This window comes from Neoarius graeffei, chromosome 25 (assembly GCF_027579695.1).
Source record: "Neoarius graeffei isolate fNeoGra1 chromosome 25, fNeoGra1.pri, whole genome shotgun sequence".
Taxonomy (NCBI): domain Eukaryota; kingdom Metazoa; phylum Chordata; class Actinopteri; order Siluriformes; family Ariidae; genus Neoarius; species Neoarius graeffei.
Window position 1 is genome coordinate 10,610,237 of NC_083593.1, and position 16,768 is coordinate 10,627,004.

The following is a 16,768-nucleotide window of genomic DNA, read 5'->3' on the forward strand; positions in this document are numbered from 1 at the left end:
AATGAAAAATCACTATATAGTCCTCTATATAGTAATTCCCTAGATAGTGAGTAGGGAGTAGTGAACGAGTGAGTGATTTCAGACACGGGGCGCGCTGCCTGGGTGGTCAATCACAGCGACACTAGCCACAATACATGCATGTCTGCGAGTCCGTGTATGTGGAAGAGGGCAGACAGCCCTTAACTAATAGCCCAAGAGCATTAGCTCAAAATTGAGTCCAACCCGGAACAAATTAGTAACAAGCTGAATTTTTCAGAATATGTTCAGAATACCCTTAGGAATAACATACTAAAAGTCCTCGGGAATCCACCTTGTGCTCTCTGAGAAATTCAAGATGGCGTCCAAAATGGCCACCGATTGGAGATTTTTCAATATCTCCGGGATAAAACATAATATAAATGCAATTAAAATGTTAAATTATATGTTCTCTCATACAAGCAATGCAAATTCACCATTGTCACACTGTTAAAATTAAAATTAACCAAGATTACAAGGTAATTAATGTGGAAATTACATGGAATTTGATGGTTGACATGATTGACAGATTAGCTTAGTAGGCTACCTACATACATGAACATAATGGAAGACAACAATTAGACATCAATTTCCTTAATATTTAGTGCATCGTTAAGCTTTGATAAAATATTAAAGGGAAATTAAATTTGAGAACTCTATCTTCTAAAACTACAATGGCAAGCTGTTTCAGTACACTTCTTCAACATTCCGGCGACTTTCATGACAAAAAGGTCTGCTTCAATAAAAGCTCTTGCTTATAAACAATGAGTAGACTTAAACACTTCTCAGTGCCTCAGTTGTAATGCTTGGACCTTTGTTGTACCATCAATGAAGTAGGGAATTTATTCAAGCTTGTTTAAGGGTGGAAAAAAATTAATCTTTGGCTACATTCACACTGCAGGCTGAAGTGACTCAAATCCGATCTTTTCGCCCATATGTGACCTGTATCCGATCTTTTATTGACAATATGAACGACACAGATCCGATTTTTTCAAATCCGACCCAGGCCGTTTGGATATGTGGTCCTAATTCCGATTCCTATCCGCTCTTTTCATATGCGACTTCAGTCTGAACCGCCAGGTCGCATTCATCCGACTTGCACGTCATCAACAAGCCACAAACGTCACTATTCTGCGCTGAAGTAGGCGGCGGGTCTCTCAAAAAAAGTTACAACAACATGGCGCATAATCACGGGCGCAGATAGAGGGTGGGACGGGGGGGGATTCGTCCCACCCAGATTTAAATTCACCTCGTTCGGTCCCCCCCACTTATAGGGAGGAAAAAACGTCTATGCTGTCTTTCTTTGCATAAGGCAAACCTCACGGAAAAATCAAAAGACTAATTACCATTCGGTTTATTGAGGTGCACAGCAGTACATACATAGTTGCAACAACTCACATAAAACAAAGACTGATATTCGGTTGGTTGAGCTGCGCAGACTGCACAGGTTGCGAGCTCGAGCTTGGTTGCTATGGTAACCCACAACAAGTTTGACAGGCATATCGGGGTTGGGGTTGGTTTGCTGGCAGCTTTGTCCCCCCCAGTTCAAAAAACGTATCTGCGCCCCTGCGCATGACATCAATGCGAGGGACGCTTCGGGCTGTGAAGGTTCTGAATCTTCTCAATGGAAGGACGCAGAGGTTAGGGAGCTGATTTCCATTTGGGGGGATGCAGCTATTCAAGCTAGATTGGATGGGTCATACCGCAACCGGGCGGTTTTACTTCCGTAAACACTGGCCATGCTCACTGCGTGTGACGTCGTCGTATCCTGCAATGCGCATGCGGAACACTTTTAGGTCGCTTTTCGTTCATACTGAGGATCACATACAAGTCGCATATATTTGTTAATGTGAACGACCTCACAAAAAAATCGGATTTCACAAAAAAATCGGAATTGAGCATTAAGCCTTGCAGTGTGAACGTAGCGTTTGAGTTTCTAGCGCCAGTCTTTACTACTAGCAATGCCAGTGTGTTCGGACAAAAAATGACTAAACTCAGCATGACCTTTTAAAAATGACTGAACTCAGCATGACCTTTTAACATGCCATTTTTCATTTTACACCACCAATTTACTTGAACTAATATTAATGAAAATAAGCGCTCCAACCCCTAGTAATTGTGTTTGTTGTTTTGTGAACAGAATAGGATGATACGGAGTGAACGAGTAACCAATGGATCCACACTCTATAATCGGTAGTGTACATTAAATAGCACATGTATAGATTTACAATTATAAGTCTAATTATTAGTCCTAAACATTAAGAACTGAAGCCATTTCAAAAACATATGAGATATCTTCATGATACCATAACGATTATTTTGTCATAACAGTCATTGTTATTTCTTCTTGGATGTGAATTTATGGGCGTTTCAAGATTGATACTTGATTCAAGGATCGGACTGGATGAAACCTACACACATTCATAGTACTGTGCACATTCATAAATGTGAACTGGTGAAGTGCCAAAAAATATGACAGACATGGCAAGCAAACACATTATACACAAATATACTGTTATAATAATGTGTACATTGTTATTATATAATGTTAATACTAGTGCTGTCAAGCGGTTAAAATATTTAATCGCGATTAATGTCGCGACTGTCATAGTTAACTCGCGATTAATCGCAATTTAATCGCACATTTTTGTCGCATGAAAAAGCCATGTAATTCTCTTAGCATAAAAAAGTGAACGGGCTTGCTCACCGTTCGAACTACGGGGGTACTCGGGGGATCCGAGATCCCCTGAAACAGACACGAGATCCCTTGAAAACATGATTTGGGAAATGTTGGGGGGGTCTCTAAAATATTGGCAAAATGATGTTTATTGACATAGCAATCGTGTGTAACGGGAAGCATTTGCATATCCGAAGTGAGCGCACGATGGACAGCCGCGCTCTGAGACAAGCGCAAGCACCCCCAAGGGAAAATAAGGGACCCCCCCGAAAATATCGGCATAGTTCGAACACTGGTTGTACCAATGTTTTTTTTTTTTTTATTGCAGAGCATAACACGTCTTGTCACAGCCACTGCAAAGTGGGGCTGGAGCCGCCGATGGGAAAACGAAACCTAAGCCGAGCACCGTGGCTCTTCGGGGGAGGGCAGAGGACTCTGGCTGTGCGGGGCGTGGCATCATGTCACAGAGCGTTAATCTCGCGATAAAAAAATTATCGCCGTTAAAATTGAGTCAAGTTAACACGTTAATAACGCGACATTTTTGACAGCACTAGTTAATACACAATGTAATTAATACACACATGTTGGAATTTACTCTCCTACCCTACAAAACATATATTCTGACTTTTTAATTGCATTAATATTTTGTTTTGGGCCTGAGATATGGGCAGATCTCCATTTGGTGGCCATTTTGGACGCCATCTTGAATTTCTCAGAGAGCACAAGGGGGATTTCCGGGGACTTTTAGTATGTTATTCCTAAAGGTATTCTGAACATATTCTGAAATTTTCAGCTTGTTACTAAGGCTACGTTCACACTGCAGGCTGAAGTGACTCAAATCCGATCTTTTCGCCCATATGTGACCTGTATCCGATCTTTTATTGACAATATGAACGACACAGATCCGATTTTTTCAAATCTGACCCAGGCTGTTTGGATATGTGGTCTTAATTCCGATTCCTATCCGATCTTTTCATATGCGACTTCAGTCTGAACCGCCAGGTCGCATTCATCCGACTTCCACGTCATCAACAAGCCACAAACGTCACTATTCTGCGCTGAAGTAGGCGGCGGGTCTCTCAGAAAAAGTTACAACAACATGGCGCATAATCACGGGCGCAGATAGAGGGTGGGACTCGTCCCACCCAGATTTAAATTCACCTCGTTCGGTCCCCCCCACTTATAGGGAGGAAAAAACGTCTATGCTGTCTTTCTTTGCATAAGGCAAACCTCACGGAAAAATCAAAAGACTAATTACCATTCGGTTTATTGAGGTGCACAGCAGTACATACATAGTTGCAACAACTCACATAAAACAAAACAAAGACTGATATTCGGTTGGTTGAGCTGCGCAGACTGCACAGGTTGCGAGCTCGAGCTTGGTTGCTATGGTAACCCACAACAAGTTTGACAGGCATATCGGGGTTGGGGTTGGTTTGCTGGCAGCTTTGTCCCCCCCAGTTCAAAAAACGTATCTGCGCATGACATCAATGCGAGGGACGCTTCGGGCTGTGAAGGTTCTGAATCTTCTCAATGGAAGGACGCAGAGGTTAGGGAGCTGATTTCCATTTGGGGGGATGCAGCTATTCAAGCTAGACTGGATGGGTCATACCGCAACCGGGCGGTTTTACTTCCGTAAACACTGGCCATGCTCACTGCGTGTGACGTCGTCGTATCCTGCAATGCGCATGCGGAACACTTTTAGGTCGCTTTTCGTTCATACTGAGGATCACATACAAGTCGCATATATTTGTTAATGTGAACGACCTCACAAAAAAATCGGATTTGAGCATTAAGCCTTGCAGTGTGAACGTAGCGTAATTTGTTCCGGGTATAACCCTATTACTCCTGGGCTATAACATCAACCATACTGTCAGGCGTTGGGATTTGGAATGAGTTTTAAAAAAATAAATAAATCATATAGTTACAGCATTCTCTAGTTTCTGAACATGAAAAAAAAATGAAAGTGACCCTTCACCTACCGAACCAACTTTTTCACTGGGCACCTCTGAATAAAAATCGAAGTAACCTCGTCCCAGGCACTTGTGCTAGTATTTTTTTGTCCACCCCTACACCGCCATCTAGTGTTCAATAACATTCACACTAATCCATCCCTATAATCTAAAGCAACTTGTTAAATAGTAGAGAGGAAAGTAAAATCATACCTGACAATTTTTGTAGAGCGATATGGCAGGGAAATACATGCCCTCGAATAGGTTCTCAAAAGCCACGCCTTGATTCGTGCCATTCTTATAAAAAATCATCTAGAAGAGATTTATTCAGATGTTTGTGAATGCAATTTCCAAGAAACAAAAAAAGGTGTTCACATTTAGAACAAGATCTATTACTCACTCGACTTTTACTCATTGTCTTTAAGCTCTTCTCTGCCTTGTCCACATAATCCTTCTCCTCAAAATAGAGGTAGCTTTTAAATTTAATCAGTGCCTGCAAGAAAGAAGAATGCTGAGCGAGAGAGTCAGTAGAAGTAGTCTTCAGAACCTGACATTTTTCATTTCGGAGCACAATTTCAAAACTGAGAACATCGTGACAACTTCTCTGCTCGTACTTTATCCTTGTACGTGTCTGGCAGGGCCCTTGCAGTCTCTGTATCGTCTGGTAGCTCGATGTAGAAGCCCAGGACGTCTCCCTGTCCGTAACTATCGGAATAATGTTTCCCGATGGACTGATGGAAGCGCGTGCCCTTTTTACTGCGCCACGAATAGCTGAATTTATCGTAGCCGAGCGGAGCCTGAAGATTACCTACAACATAACAGTAACAAATACCGAGGTCATCGTTTAACTAGATCGTCAAGAACAATACTGTGCACGTACAATGCAAGACGGCGGAAGAACGCATGTTCTCTGGGTGCATCTTAGGAATAGCAGCGGATGAAATGAGTAACATCTGAGCATTTGCTGCAACAGAGAGATATACCATAACTAACTGACATATCCACCTATAAAAGCCATTAGAGCAAGACCCATTGCCGTGATGTCATTTTCATAATACAGCCTCATGTCTGTAAATCATTTCCTGCTGAGCATTTTGGGGTGAAATAATACTAACCTAAAGGTTGGGACCAGCCGAGGCGGGCAGCAGTGTCAGTGGGCATCTCGTCTATGGTCACTTCAAAGTACCAGGCCCCTTTTCGTACCCCATGAGACGCTCGCACCATCGAGTAGCCTTTTTCTCCAGTCACAGTCAGGCGATCGTCAGAAATCTTCAGCTGGGGAGCTTAGAAATCATAAGAAGTGGAGATCCGTTTATACACTGGTGCTTGAAAGTTTGTGAACCCTTTGAAATTTTCCATATTTCTGCATAAATATGACCTAAAACATCATCAGATTTTCACACAAGTCCTAAAAGTAGATAAAGAGAACCCAGTTAAACAAATGAGACAAAAATATGATGCTTGGTCATTTATTTATTGAGGAAAATGATCCAATATTACATATCTGTGACTGGCAAAAGTATGTGAACCTTTGCTTTCAGTATCTGGTGTGACCCCCTTGTGCAGCAATAACTGCAGCTAAACGTTTCCGGTAACTGTTGATCAGTCCTGCACACCGGCTTGGAGGAATTTTAGCCCGTTCCTCCGTACAGAACAGCTTCAACTCTGGGATGTTGGTGGGTTTCCTCACATGAACTGCTCGCTTCAGATCCTTCCACAACATTTTGATTGGATTAAGGTCAGGACTTTGACTTGGCCATTCCAAAACATTAACTTTATTCTTCTTTAACCATTCTTTGGTAGAACGACTTGTGTGCTTAGGGTCGTTGTCTTGCTGCATGACCCACCTTCTCTTGAGATTCAGTTCATGGACAGATGTCCTGACATTTTCCTTTAGAATTCGCTGGTATAATTCAGAATTCAGTGTTCCATCAATGATGGCAAGCCGTCCTGGCCCAGATGCAGCAAAACAGGCCCAAACCATGATACTACCACCACCATGTTTCACAGATGGGATAAGGGTCTTCTACTGCAATGCAGTGTTTTCCTTTCTCCAAACAACACGCTTCTCATTTCAACCAAAAAGTTCTATTTTGGTTTCATCCGTCCACAAAACATTTTTCCAATAGCCTTCTGGCTTGTCCACATGATCTTTAGCAAACTGCAAACGAGCAGCAATGTGCTTTTTGGAGAGCAGTGGCTTCTTCCTTGAAACCCTGCTATGCACACCATTGTTGTTCAGTGTTCTCCTAATGGTGGACTCATGAACATTAACATTAGCCAATGTGAGAGAGGCCTTCAGTTGCTTAGAAGTTACCCTGGGGTCCTTTGTGACCTCGCTGACTATTACACGCCTTGTTCTTGGAGTGATCTTTGTTGGTCGACCACTCCTGGGGAGGGTAACAATGGTCTTAAATTTCCTCCATTTGTACACAATCTGTCTGACTGTGGATTGGTGGAGTCCAAACTCTTTAGAGATGGTTTTGTAACCTTTTCCAGCCTGATGAGCATCAACAACACTTTTTCTGAGGTCCTCAGAAATCTCCTTTGTTCGTGCCATGATACACTTCCACAAACATGTGTTGTGAAGATCAGACTTTGATAGATCCCTGTTCTTTAAATAAAACAGGGTGCCCACTCACACCTGATTGTCATCCCATTGATTGAAAACACCGGACTCTAATTTCACCTTCAAATTAACTGCTAATCCTAGAGGTTCACATACTTTTGCCACTCACAGATATGTAATATTGGATCATTTTCCTCAATAAATAAATGACCAAGTATAATATTTTTGTCTCATTTGTTTAACTGGGTTCTCTTTATCTACTTTTAGGACTTGTGTGAAAATCTGATGATGTTTTAGGTCATATTTATGCAGAAATATAGAAAATTCTAAAGGGTTCACAAACTTTCAAGCACCACTGTAAATATGAACGATGACGAGACTCCATTTTCTTTTCTTAGGACAATCGTGTTCCCTGTTCATAGTACAAGTGTGTATAATTTAATTGCAAGCATTTCAAAACTTGGATATGAAGAAGTGACGCATGGAAGTCGTCGCAAACGTACCTCGATCGTGCAGAGCGAGCAGCACTCGCTCATAGAGACACGCTCGGTACAGGTCTCCAGGAATGGGCTTTCCCGCCCAGCAGTCCAGCTCTAGCTTCTCCGGGTCGGGTGCGTGGGGGTCTGGCTCGGCCAGGATGTAGCGATAGCCGTCTTTGTTAAAAGGGTGTTCAAGAGGATAGCCGTGAGGAGGCAGGCGCTGTGCTGCAAACAGAGGGTCACTGGGGAGCAAGAAAACACTAATTAGTGCAACGCAAGGGTGCAACTAAAGAGTACACACACACACGTCAACTCAAATGATTTGTACCTGCGTGTCCTCTTAGCTGTTCCTGCAGTGGTTCCATCCTGCTGCTGTTGCTGCTTGCGTTTGGCGCCTCGGCCTTTGCCCGTGCCAGGTGGAGGAAGGCCACCTTAATGGAAGCAACAGCTTATGAATGCATGTGATTATTAAACACCAAATCACCAACCACAATCATGTCCGGTTTAGGGATTGGGATAGGTTTTATTGCTAGATATATCAATTTTTTTTTTTTTGTACCGCTCCATAATCCAAATAAGATTGTATGAACTGACTTCAGGTGCTTTCACATATTTGGAGTTTAGTTAATTTGAATGGAACCCTGGTGCGTTTCCCCGCTCGTCATGACCGATGCGTGCAGGTGAGTAGACAGCAATTGGGTGAGGATCAAAACAGCCAAAGGAGAGAGAGGAGTTGTCGTGCTACAGAAACACAATGCGTTCTGGACCAACAAACAAGACAACAAATGCTGGATGTGATGCAGAAAATATTCTAAGCTAGCTGTGTTATATATATATATATATATATATATATATATATATATATATATATATATATATATATATATAAATTAATCTCTGATTTTATATATCTCTCCATCACCAGTTCTGTGTTCTTCGAGCTTGGGTGACTTGTGATTTATACGCTCACTCGGCATTGATAGGGCTGTCACGATTACCGGTGTACACGGTTACCGCGCTACAATATTTTGACGGTGACCATAACCTTCTGAGTGTCAAAACCGCGATAGCTTCCATTTTCGCGAGACTTTGAACTTTCGTGCGAGTTTTCCCGCCGACGCCACTCAAGTTCACTCGCTCACTGTCCGAAGTTCAAGCATGGCGGAAGGAGGAGACTGTGGTGGTCATCAAGATGAAGACATCTATCCGCCTTCCAAGCAGATAAAATCGGAAGTGTGGAAATATTTTGGATATTTCAAAAATTCGGAGGGACAACTTGTTGATGACGGTGCTCCTGCATGTAGAGTGTGCAGAAAAAAGGTGTCAGTGAAAGGCAGCAATACATCAAATCTAATGACTCATCTGCGAGACCATCATCAGCATCTGTACAGCAAGTGCAAGGTAGGTTAACGTGTATGTTTTAGCTGAAATGCGCAAAGTAACTTTTGACGAGGGAAGATGAAACAATTACTTCCGACTGTCAATAATGTTAGACCTTGATGATAATCTTTATTGTCGAAAGACGGCCACTGCTAGCAGTTTTAAAATGCATCTAGCACTAGCTGTGGTTAGCGCTATTCTGAGGTAAACATCACCATTCTAAGCTAAGTTACACAGCTAAACTTTCATTCGCCACAAGACGGTGAAAATGGATCAGTGAAACACACGAAGTAACGTATGACTTCGGGTTGAGGGAAAATACAACAGTTGTATCCGACTGTCAATAATGTTAAACTTTGATAATGATCTTTATTGCGAAGTGCGCCCACTGCTAGCATTTTAAAATGTGTCTAGCTGTGGTCAGGATCCACTTGTCCACAGTCCAAACTTGAAAACCTGAACCACGCCCACTCAACCTGAGCCACGCCCACTCAAATAACCGTGATAATACCGTACACCGCGATAATTTTGGTCACAATAACCGTCATGTTAAATTTTCATACCGTGACACCCCTACTCGGCAATGGTTTGTTTACATTTCCTGTCGCTTTTTATTTCTGACCAATGAAAGAAACAGATTTACAAGCATGCTTTTAGCTCTAGACACTGCTTAGCTGAAGGGGTTTTTTGTGTGTTTTTTTTTTCTTAAATTACGTGCAGTTTGAAACCGTTACGTCCTCCTACCACTAGGGGCCCCAGTACATTTTTGTATGGTTGCTGCACCTAATTGTTTTACAGATGGCTGGTGTAGAGCCAATGATGTATCCCCTATAAGTACTAGGGTGGGAGCCTGAACACGCTCTCTCTCCTCGGGGGCTGGCTCCATGCCTATCTGATGCCTGCTTGTTTCTCCTTTGTGGTTTTGGTTTCCCCTTCGTATATATTTTAATTCCTTGTTGGGTTTCCCTTGGTTTGTTCTGTTATTATTTTACAATAAAATACCCCTAGACTTAAACGAGCCCTGTGACTTTTGTCATAGATGTTGCGCTGCTATAGCACTATGTAACATTTGGGGGCTCGTCCGAGAGTTGAACCCGGGACCTCTCGCACCCCCAAGCGAGAATCATACCCCTAGAGTGCCTTAGTGGTGTCTTCTACGGTATACCCATATGATTTTTTGTTTTGGTGTTTGGTAATGTGTCTCATTCATATATATGAACCATTACGCGTTTTGTTTGCCTTATTGTGCCCATGTTTGTGCCACACCCGTTCTCTCTGTGGACGTGGTGTGCGTGCACGTTTTTTTCACTTAACCATGTTTGTGTGTCTTACACCCGACCTGCCTGTGAACGTGGTGTATGACGTCGTTTTTTGGTGTTAGTAATTTGGGGACTATGTCACCAACATAGGCTCCATGCCTATCTGATGCCTGCTTGTTTCTCCTTTGTGGTTTTGGTTTCCCCTTCGTATACATTTTAATTCCTTGTTGGTTTTCCCTTGATTTGTTCTGTTGTTATTATCTCATCTCATTATCTCTAGCCGCTTTATCCTGTTCTACAGGGTCGCAGGCAAGCTGGAGCCTATCCCAGCTGACTACGGGCGAAAGGCGGGGTACACCCTGGACAAGTCGCCAGGTTCTGTTATTATTTTACAATAAAATACCCCTAGATTTAAACGAGCCCTGTGACTTTTGTCATAGATGTTGCGCTGCTATATCACTATGTAACAGAAACCAAGCCTAAACCAACAAAAAGAATCGATTGTGCTTGGTTTCAAACTTGGCAGATTGTGCGTGTGTGTGAGAACACCCTAATGGTGCGTTCATGTGCTATGGGAATTATGGTAAATACCAAACGCCGACATGGAAAGCACACATGAACGCCCCCTCTTGTGGTATTTTCCACTGGGCAACTCGTAGAAAATTTTGATACGCGAGTTGCCGAGATGAGATGAACTTTAACCTTTTCAACATGGCGGCGAGCGGTACAAGACTAGCTTATGAACCAAGAAAGAAGTGGTTTTCACCTACGGGAAGCTGACTCTCACCTTTTAAACGAGTCATGTTATGTATATTATAATATGTATATTATAGCCTAATACAAAATATTCTGTGGCTGTCCAAAGAACGCCAACAATGATCTAGATACTGGCTACTCTCATTGTGGCTACAGCCAAATTTCCAAAAACTGCGTGGCATTCAGTGTGTTAAGAAAATCTCTACTTGTCATGATCAGGAAATATTCAGCATTTTTTACCTTTTGACAACTCATATTCCTGCTGCAGCTGATGAACAAGGCAATCTATAATTGTTTTAGCCAAATAACAGGCCCGATTCTGAATCTGGTCCACCATCTTTAATTTGTCAACAACAACAAAAGCATGTGAACACAACACACTGGTAAATACCACTTCCCAACTGGAAAATATCATCTTCCCATAGCACATGAACGCAGCATAAGCCTGTATGAAGCAGTGTACCACTGTTACTGCATCCCTTGAAAAGAGCAATACAGGCCAAAGACAGACAGACAGACAGACTTAAATAAATCGGAATAAGAAGAATGAAGGAGAAACTGCAATCTGTGCTTAAACACCCAAGACTCAGTTTCCCAAAAACAATTTCATGTTCAGATTCTCCAGTATTATTAATATTGCTTTAAATATCAAAAAAAAAAAAAAAAAAGTTACATCTCATTATTGCGCTGTGATGCTTGTTTTTGGAAAACCAAACCCAGGAAGCAATCTCCTACAAAAGTCCTACAATTAGCCACCTACATTACACTTAGGAAGGGGTGGGAAAAAAAGAAAAAACAAACATCAAATGAAACATACACTCAGATATACACTTCAGCATTCATTTATTACCGCCAAGGACAGAGGTCTGATCAGGGCTTGGCTGTTATCTAATAGCCATAGGATTAGACACAAATCTCTATTCAAAGCAGTTGCAGACAGAATTTTGGTAAGCCCTGACACCAAAGGCCGTGGCACAGAAATTTCCATTCGATTTGTTTGCGGCAAAGAGGACAAACGCAAGCACGAGTAAGCAGGAATTAGTGGACACGTCATGATGAAGGTTGAGGAGGACAGTACATCCCGATAAGAGGAAGGCAAACAAGCAGCTTAAAAACCAAACAACACGCAAAGCTTGAGAGATAAGGAAAAACAAAGTCAAGGGGGATTAAAAGGAGCACAGAAAGCAGTACTGAGTTCCAAATGCCACAGATGTTAGGTTACATATTCACCTGAAAATGACGATCCACCTAGAATATAATGTAGAACTGTTAAGGCGCATGCTCAACAAGAGCATTTATGAAAACATTCCTATTACCAGTGATTGCATAACAAATAGGAACAACGTATACAAGGCATGTAACGATATATCGCGATACAAATTATGACGATTTGAATCGATTGGGGGGGGGGGGAATAATTGCGATTATTATCAGGCTGAGTAATCAGTTTTTAATGTATGTATTTTAATGCAATTATGTAGCTTAATGTTTAAAAAAAAAAAAAAAACTACAGTATCTGTAGATTTGTGTATGTAATTATGGAACATATTCAGTACTACAGACTTCCATCACATACAAGCTACATCATAGCCCATGTGTGAAAAGTAGAAGACGACGAAGGAATCAGAAAATCATCCTGTTAGTCCTTGGCATACATGATTTCCCTGGAAATCGTTCGTTTAAATTCACATCACAGCAACTCGACAGATGCCTTACCATTTAGACTGCCACCTGTTGTAACAGCGGTAGTTTGCTTTTGGCTGTCATATGATGGTCCGATATTTGCCAAGTCCTTAAACAGACAAAAAACACTGCAGTTTAGTAAATGCACTTGTTCAAAAATCACTACAGTGCTAGAAATTGAAACTTAACCTTCACGCGAGTTTTCAGTACTTTGAATATTCTGGGTTGATGCTAAAAGCTTGGCACATCTGCATTTTGAGGATCTGTTCCCATTGCTTTCTGCTTAACCTCGTGAATTTGGATGAGTGGTGTGGTTAAACCGCCATTTTCACAAAGTCCAGACAAGGACGTAGACATATTTGAACTAAAGTCAATATTTCTTTTATCCTTAAAGCCTCCTTGTGTGTCGGTTTTAGGGGTGTTCGCACGGCAACTTTGACTCCGGTGTAGCACCGGGGCTGCCCCGGTAGAGCGTTCACACGGTACAAAGTTATACCGGTGTCGCCCCTGAAAGCTGCTTAAACCGGTGCAAATCTAACCCTGCTCGGGAGGTGGTTTAAGAAATTTACTCTGGAGTAAATGCTAGTTTGCAGGGCAGCACCGATATAAAATGGGACGTCTGAACGCTACGGGGTAGACTCGCTACGCGTGAGGAGAGTTGATTACATACGGGCATTGCATAATTTGCATCCTGGTATTTTGCGCTTCCAAAATGGCGAATATCAACAACAACAGAACTGCGTGCCTTCCAATGTTGCCAGATTGGGCAGTTTTAAGTGCATTTTGGCGGATTTGAACATATTTTGGGATGGAAAACATCAGCAATATCTGGCAACACTGGTGTCTTCATCCACGTTGTTTTCCCGGCGCTTGGTGATGCCATGACAACCGGGAAAAGGAAGTACATTTTCACGCATGCGCATATTTCATTTCCGCATTATTGCTATCGCAAATGATAGTAATAAATGATAGGAAATGATAGTAATAAAAGGAAAATGATAATCAAAACTTTATTATGATCAAAGGAAATGATAGTAATAAAGTTTTTGCTACTATTGCACGGTCGCAGAAACTGCCGTGTGACCGCAAGTGGGGCTGCACCGGTGCTAACACGCTTCTCTCTAGTAAGCAGGTTTGTGACGTGTGAACGCTGCGCGAAATTTACACCGGTGTAAGATATATCGCAACAAAATACATCGGTGCAGCATCGATGCAAATATGTGCCGTGTGAACACCCTATTTGTTTTGAAAAAGTGAGGAAAAACATCTTCACAGCATGATGCTACCAACACCAAGCTTCACAGTAGGAATGGAACTGGCTGAGCAGTGCCTGCTTTCCTCCAAATGCTTGACGTTTAGGACAAAAAAAAAAAAAAAAAATTGGGTTCTGCAGAGTATAAAAATATCGCCTAGAAGATACTTGTCATTTAATAAACGCTATATGAGCAGTTATGTACCTTTGACTGCTGAGCTTCAGTCTAAAAGCCCAAGTGCTTTTGATAAAGGAATTCTGCAGACACCGTTGTCCTTCTGACAGGGTGTTTAAACACTGGCAGTGTGAGCTTCAGCTTTTTTTTTTTTTCCTTAATAAAGCTAATTTGTTTGCTCTGACTGGCTGAGCTCCAACTGCAGCAAGAGTTTTGCTGCTTCTATTCTTTGAGCTCATAACATTGTCATTTTATATACAGTGGTGCTTGAAAGTTTGTGAACCCTTTAGAATTTTCTATATTTCTACATAAATATGACCTAAAACATCATCAGATTTTCACACAAGTCCTAAAAGTAGATAAAAAGAACCCAGTTAAACAAATGAGACAAAAATATTATACTTGGTCATTTATTTATTGAGAAAAATGATCCAATATTACATATCTGTGAGTGGCAAAAGTATGTGAACCTCTAGGATTAGCAGTTAATTTGAAGGTGAAATTAGAGTCAGGTGTTTTCAATTAGTGGGATGACAATCAGGTGTGACTGGGCACCCTGTTTCATTTAAAGAACAGGGATCTATCAAAGTCTGATCTTCACAACACATGTTTGTGGAAGTGTATCATGGCACGAACAAAGGAGATTTCTGAGGACCTCAGAAAAAGCATTGTTGATGCTCATCAGGCTGGAAAAGGTTACAAAACCATCTCTAAAGAGTTTGGACTCCACCAATCCACAGTCAGACAGATTGTGTACAAATGGAGGAAATTTGAGACCATTGTTACCCTCCTCAGGAGTGGTCAACCAACAAGGATCACTCCAAGAGCAAGGCGTGTAATAGTCGGCAAGGTCACAAAGGACCCCAGGGTAATTTCTAAGCAACTGACGGCCTCTCTCACATTGGCTAATGTTAATGATCATGAGTCCACCATCAGGAGAACACCGAACAACAATGGTGTGCATGGCAGGGTTGCAAGGAGAAAGCCACCGCTCTCCAAAAAGAACATTGCTGCTCGTCTGCAGTTTGCTAAAGATCACATGGACAAGCCAGAAGGCTACTGGAAAAATGTTTTGTGGACAGATGGGACCAAAATATAACTTTTTGGTTTAAATGAGAAGCGTTATGTTTGGAGAAAGGAAAACACTGCATTCCAGCATAAGAACCTTATCCCATCTGTGAAACATGGTGGTGGTAGTATCATGGTTTGGGCCTATTTTGCTGCATCTGGGCCAGGACGGCTTGCCATCATTGATGGAACAATGAATTCTGAATTATACCAGCGAATTCTAAAGGAAAATGTCAGGACATCTGTCCATGAACTGAATCTCAAGAGAAGGTGGGTCATGCAGCAAGACAGCAACCCTAAGCACACAAGTCGTTCTACCAAAGAATGGTTAAAGAAGAATCAAGTTAATGTTTTGGAATGGCCAAGTCAAAGTCCTGACCTTAATCCAATCGAAATGTTGTGGAAGGACCTGAAGCGAGCAGTTCATGTGAGGAAACCCACCAACATCCCAGAGCTGAAGCTGTTCTGTACGGAGGAACGGGCTAAAATTCCTCCAAGCCGGTGTGCAGGACTGATCAACAGTTACCGGAAACGTTTAGTTGCAGTTATTGCTGCACAAGGGGGTCACACCAGATACTGAAACCAAAGGTTCACATACTTTTGCCACTCACAGATGTGTGATATTGGATCATTTTCCTCAATAAATAAATGACCAAGTATAATATTTTTGTCTCATTTGTTTAACTGGGTTCTCTTTATCTACTTTTAGGACTTGTGTGAAAATCTGATGATGTTTTAGGTCATATTTATGCAGAAATATAGAAAATTCTAAAGGGTTCATAAACTTTCAAGCACCACTGTATGTACACATTAAGGATGTAGCATAAATTTATGAAAAAAAGTGAAAGCGTCTACACACCGAGTGCACTATAAAGGCAAAAACAAGTCGTTAGGAACACTACCTGATCAAGCAGACCAAACTTTGGATAGTCTTCCTCAGGATCTTTACTGCCAGGGTCAGGATGCTCCTTCACAAGGAACACATCACGCTCTTTACTCTTAAAAATAAACAAGTTACAGAGAGAATTTGCACAAGCTGAAAACCTGGTCCAGTGAGCTAGAAAGAAAAATTAAAAATGAGAAAACGAGGATTCAATCTACAACCCCGATTCCAAAAAAGTTGGGACAAAGTACAAATTGTAAATAAAAACGGAAAGCAATAATTTACAAATCTCAAAAACTGATATTGTATTCACAGTAGAACATAGACAACATATCAAATGTCGAAAGTGAGACATTTTGAAATTTCATGCCAAATATTGGCTCATTTGAAATTTCATAACAGCAACACATCTCAAAAAAGTTGGGACAGGGGCAATAAGAGGCTGGAAAAGTTAAAGGTACAAAAAAGGAACAGCTGGAGGACCAAATTGCAGCTCATTAGGTCAATTGGCAATAGATCATTAACATGACTAGGTATAAAAAGAGCATCTTGGAGTGGCAGCGGCTCTCAGAAGTAAAGATGGGAAGAGGATCACCAATCCCCCTAATTCTGCGCCGACA

The 16,768-nt window shown here is 41.7% G+C and overlaps 1 protein-coding gene across 1 annotated transcript in view; it reads right to left on the reverse strand.

Annotated features, from left to right (window-relative positions):
- Positions 1–16,768, reverse strand: part of ash2l (ash2 like, histone lysine methyltransferase complex subunit) — a 38,320-nt gene that overhangs the window by 7,834 nt on the left and 13,718 nt on the right. Inside the window, exons 7-15 of the mRNA XM_060908567.1 lie at positions 16,168–16,263; positions 12,804–12,879; positions 12,318–12,335; positions 8,021–8,123; positions 7,717–7,934; positions 5,760–5,927; positions 5,259–5,452; positions 5,045–5,137; positions 4,858–4,956 (exon numbers count right to left, since the gene is read on the reverse strand). Coding sequence (XP_060764550.1) covers positions 4,858–4,956; positions 5,045–5,137; positions 5,259–5,452; positions 5,760–5,927; positions 7,717–7,934; positions 8,021–8,123; positions 12,318–12,335; positions 12,804–12,879; positions 16,168–16,263 — 1,065 coding nt within the window. The remainder of the gene's footprint in view (positions 1–4,857; positions 4,957–5,044; positions 5,138–5,258; positions 5,453–5,759; positions 5,928–7,716; positions 7,935–8,020; positions 8,124–12,317; positions 12,336–12,803; positions 12,880–16,167; positions 16,264–16,768) is intronic.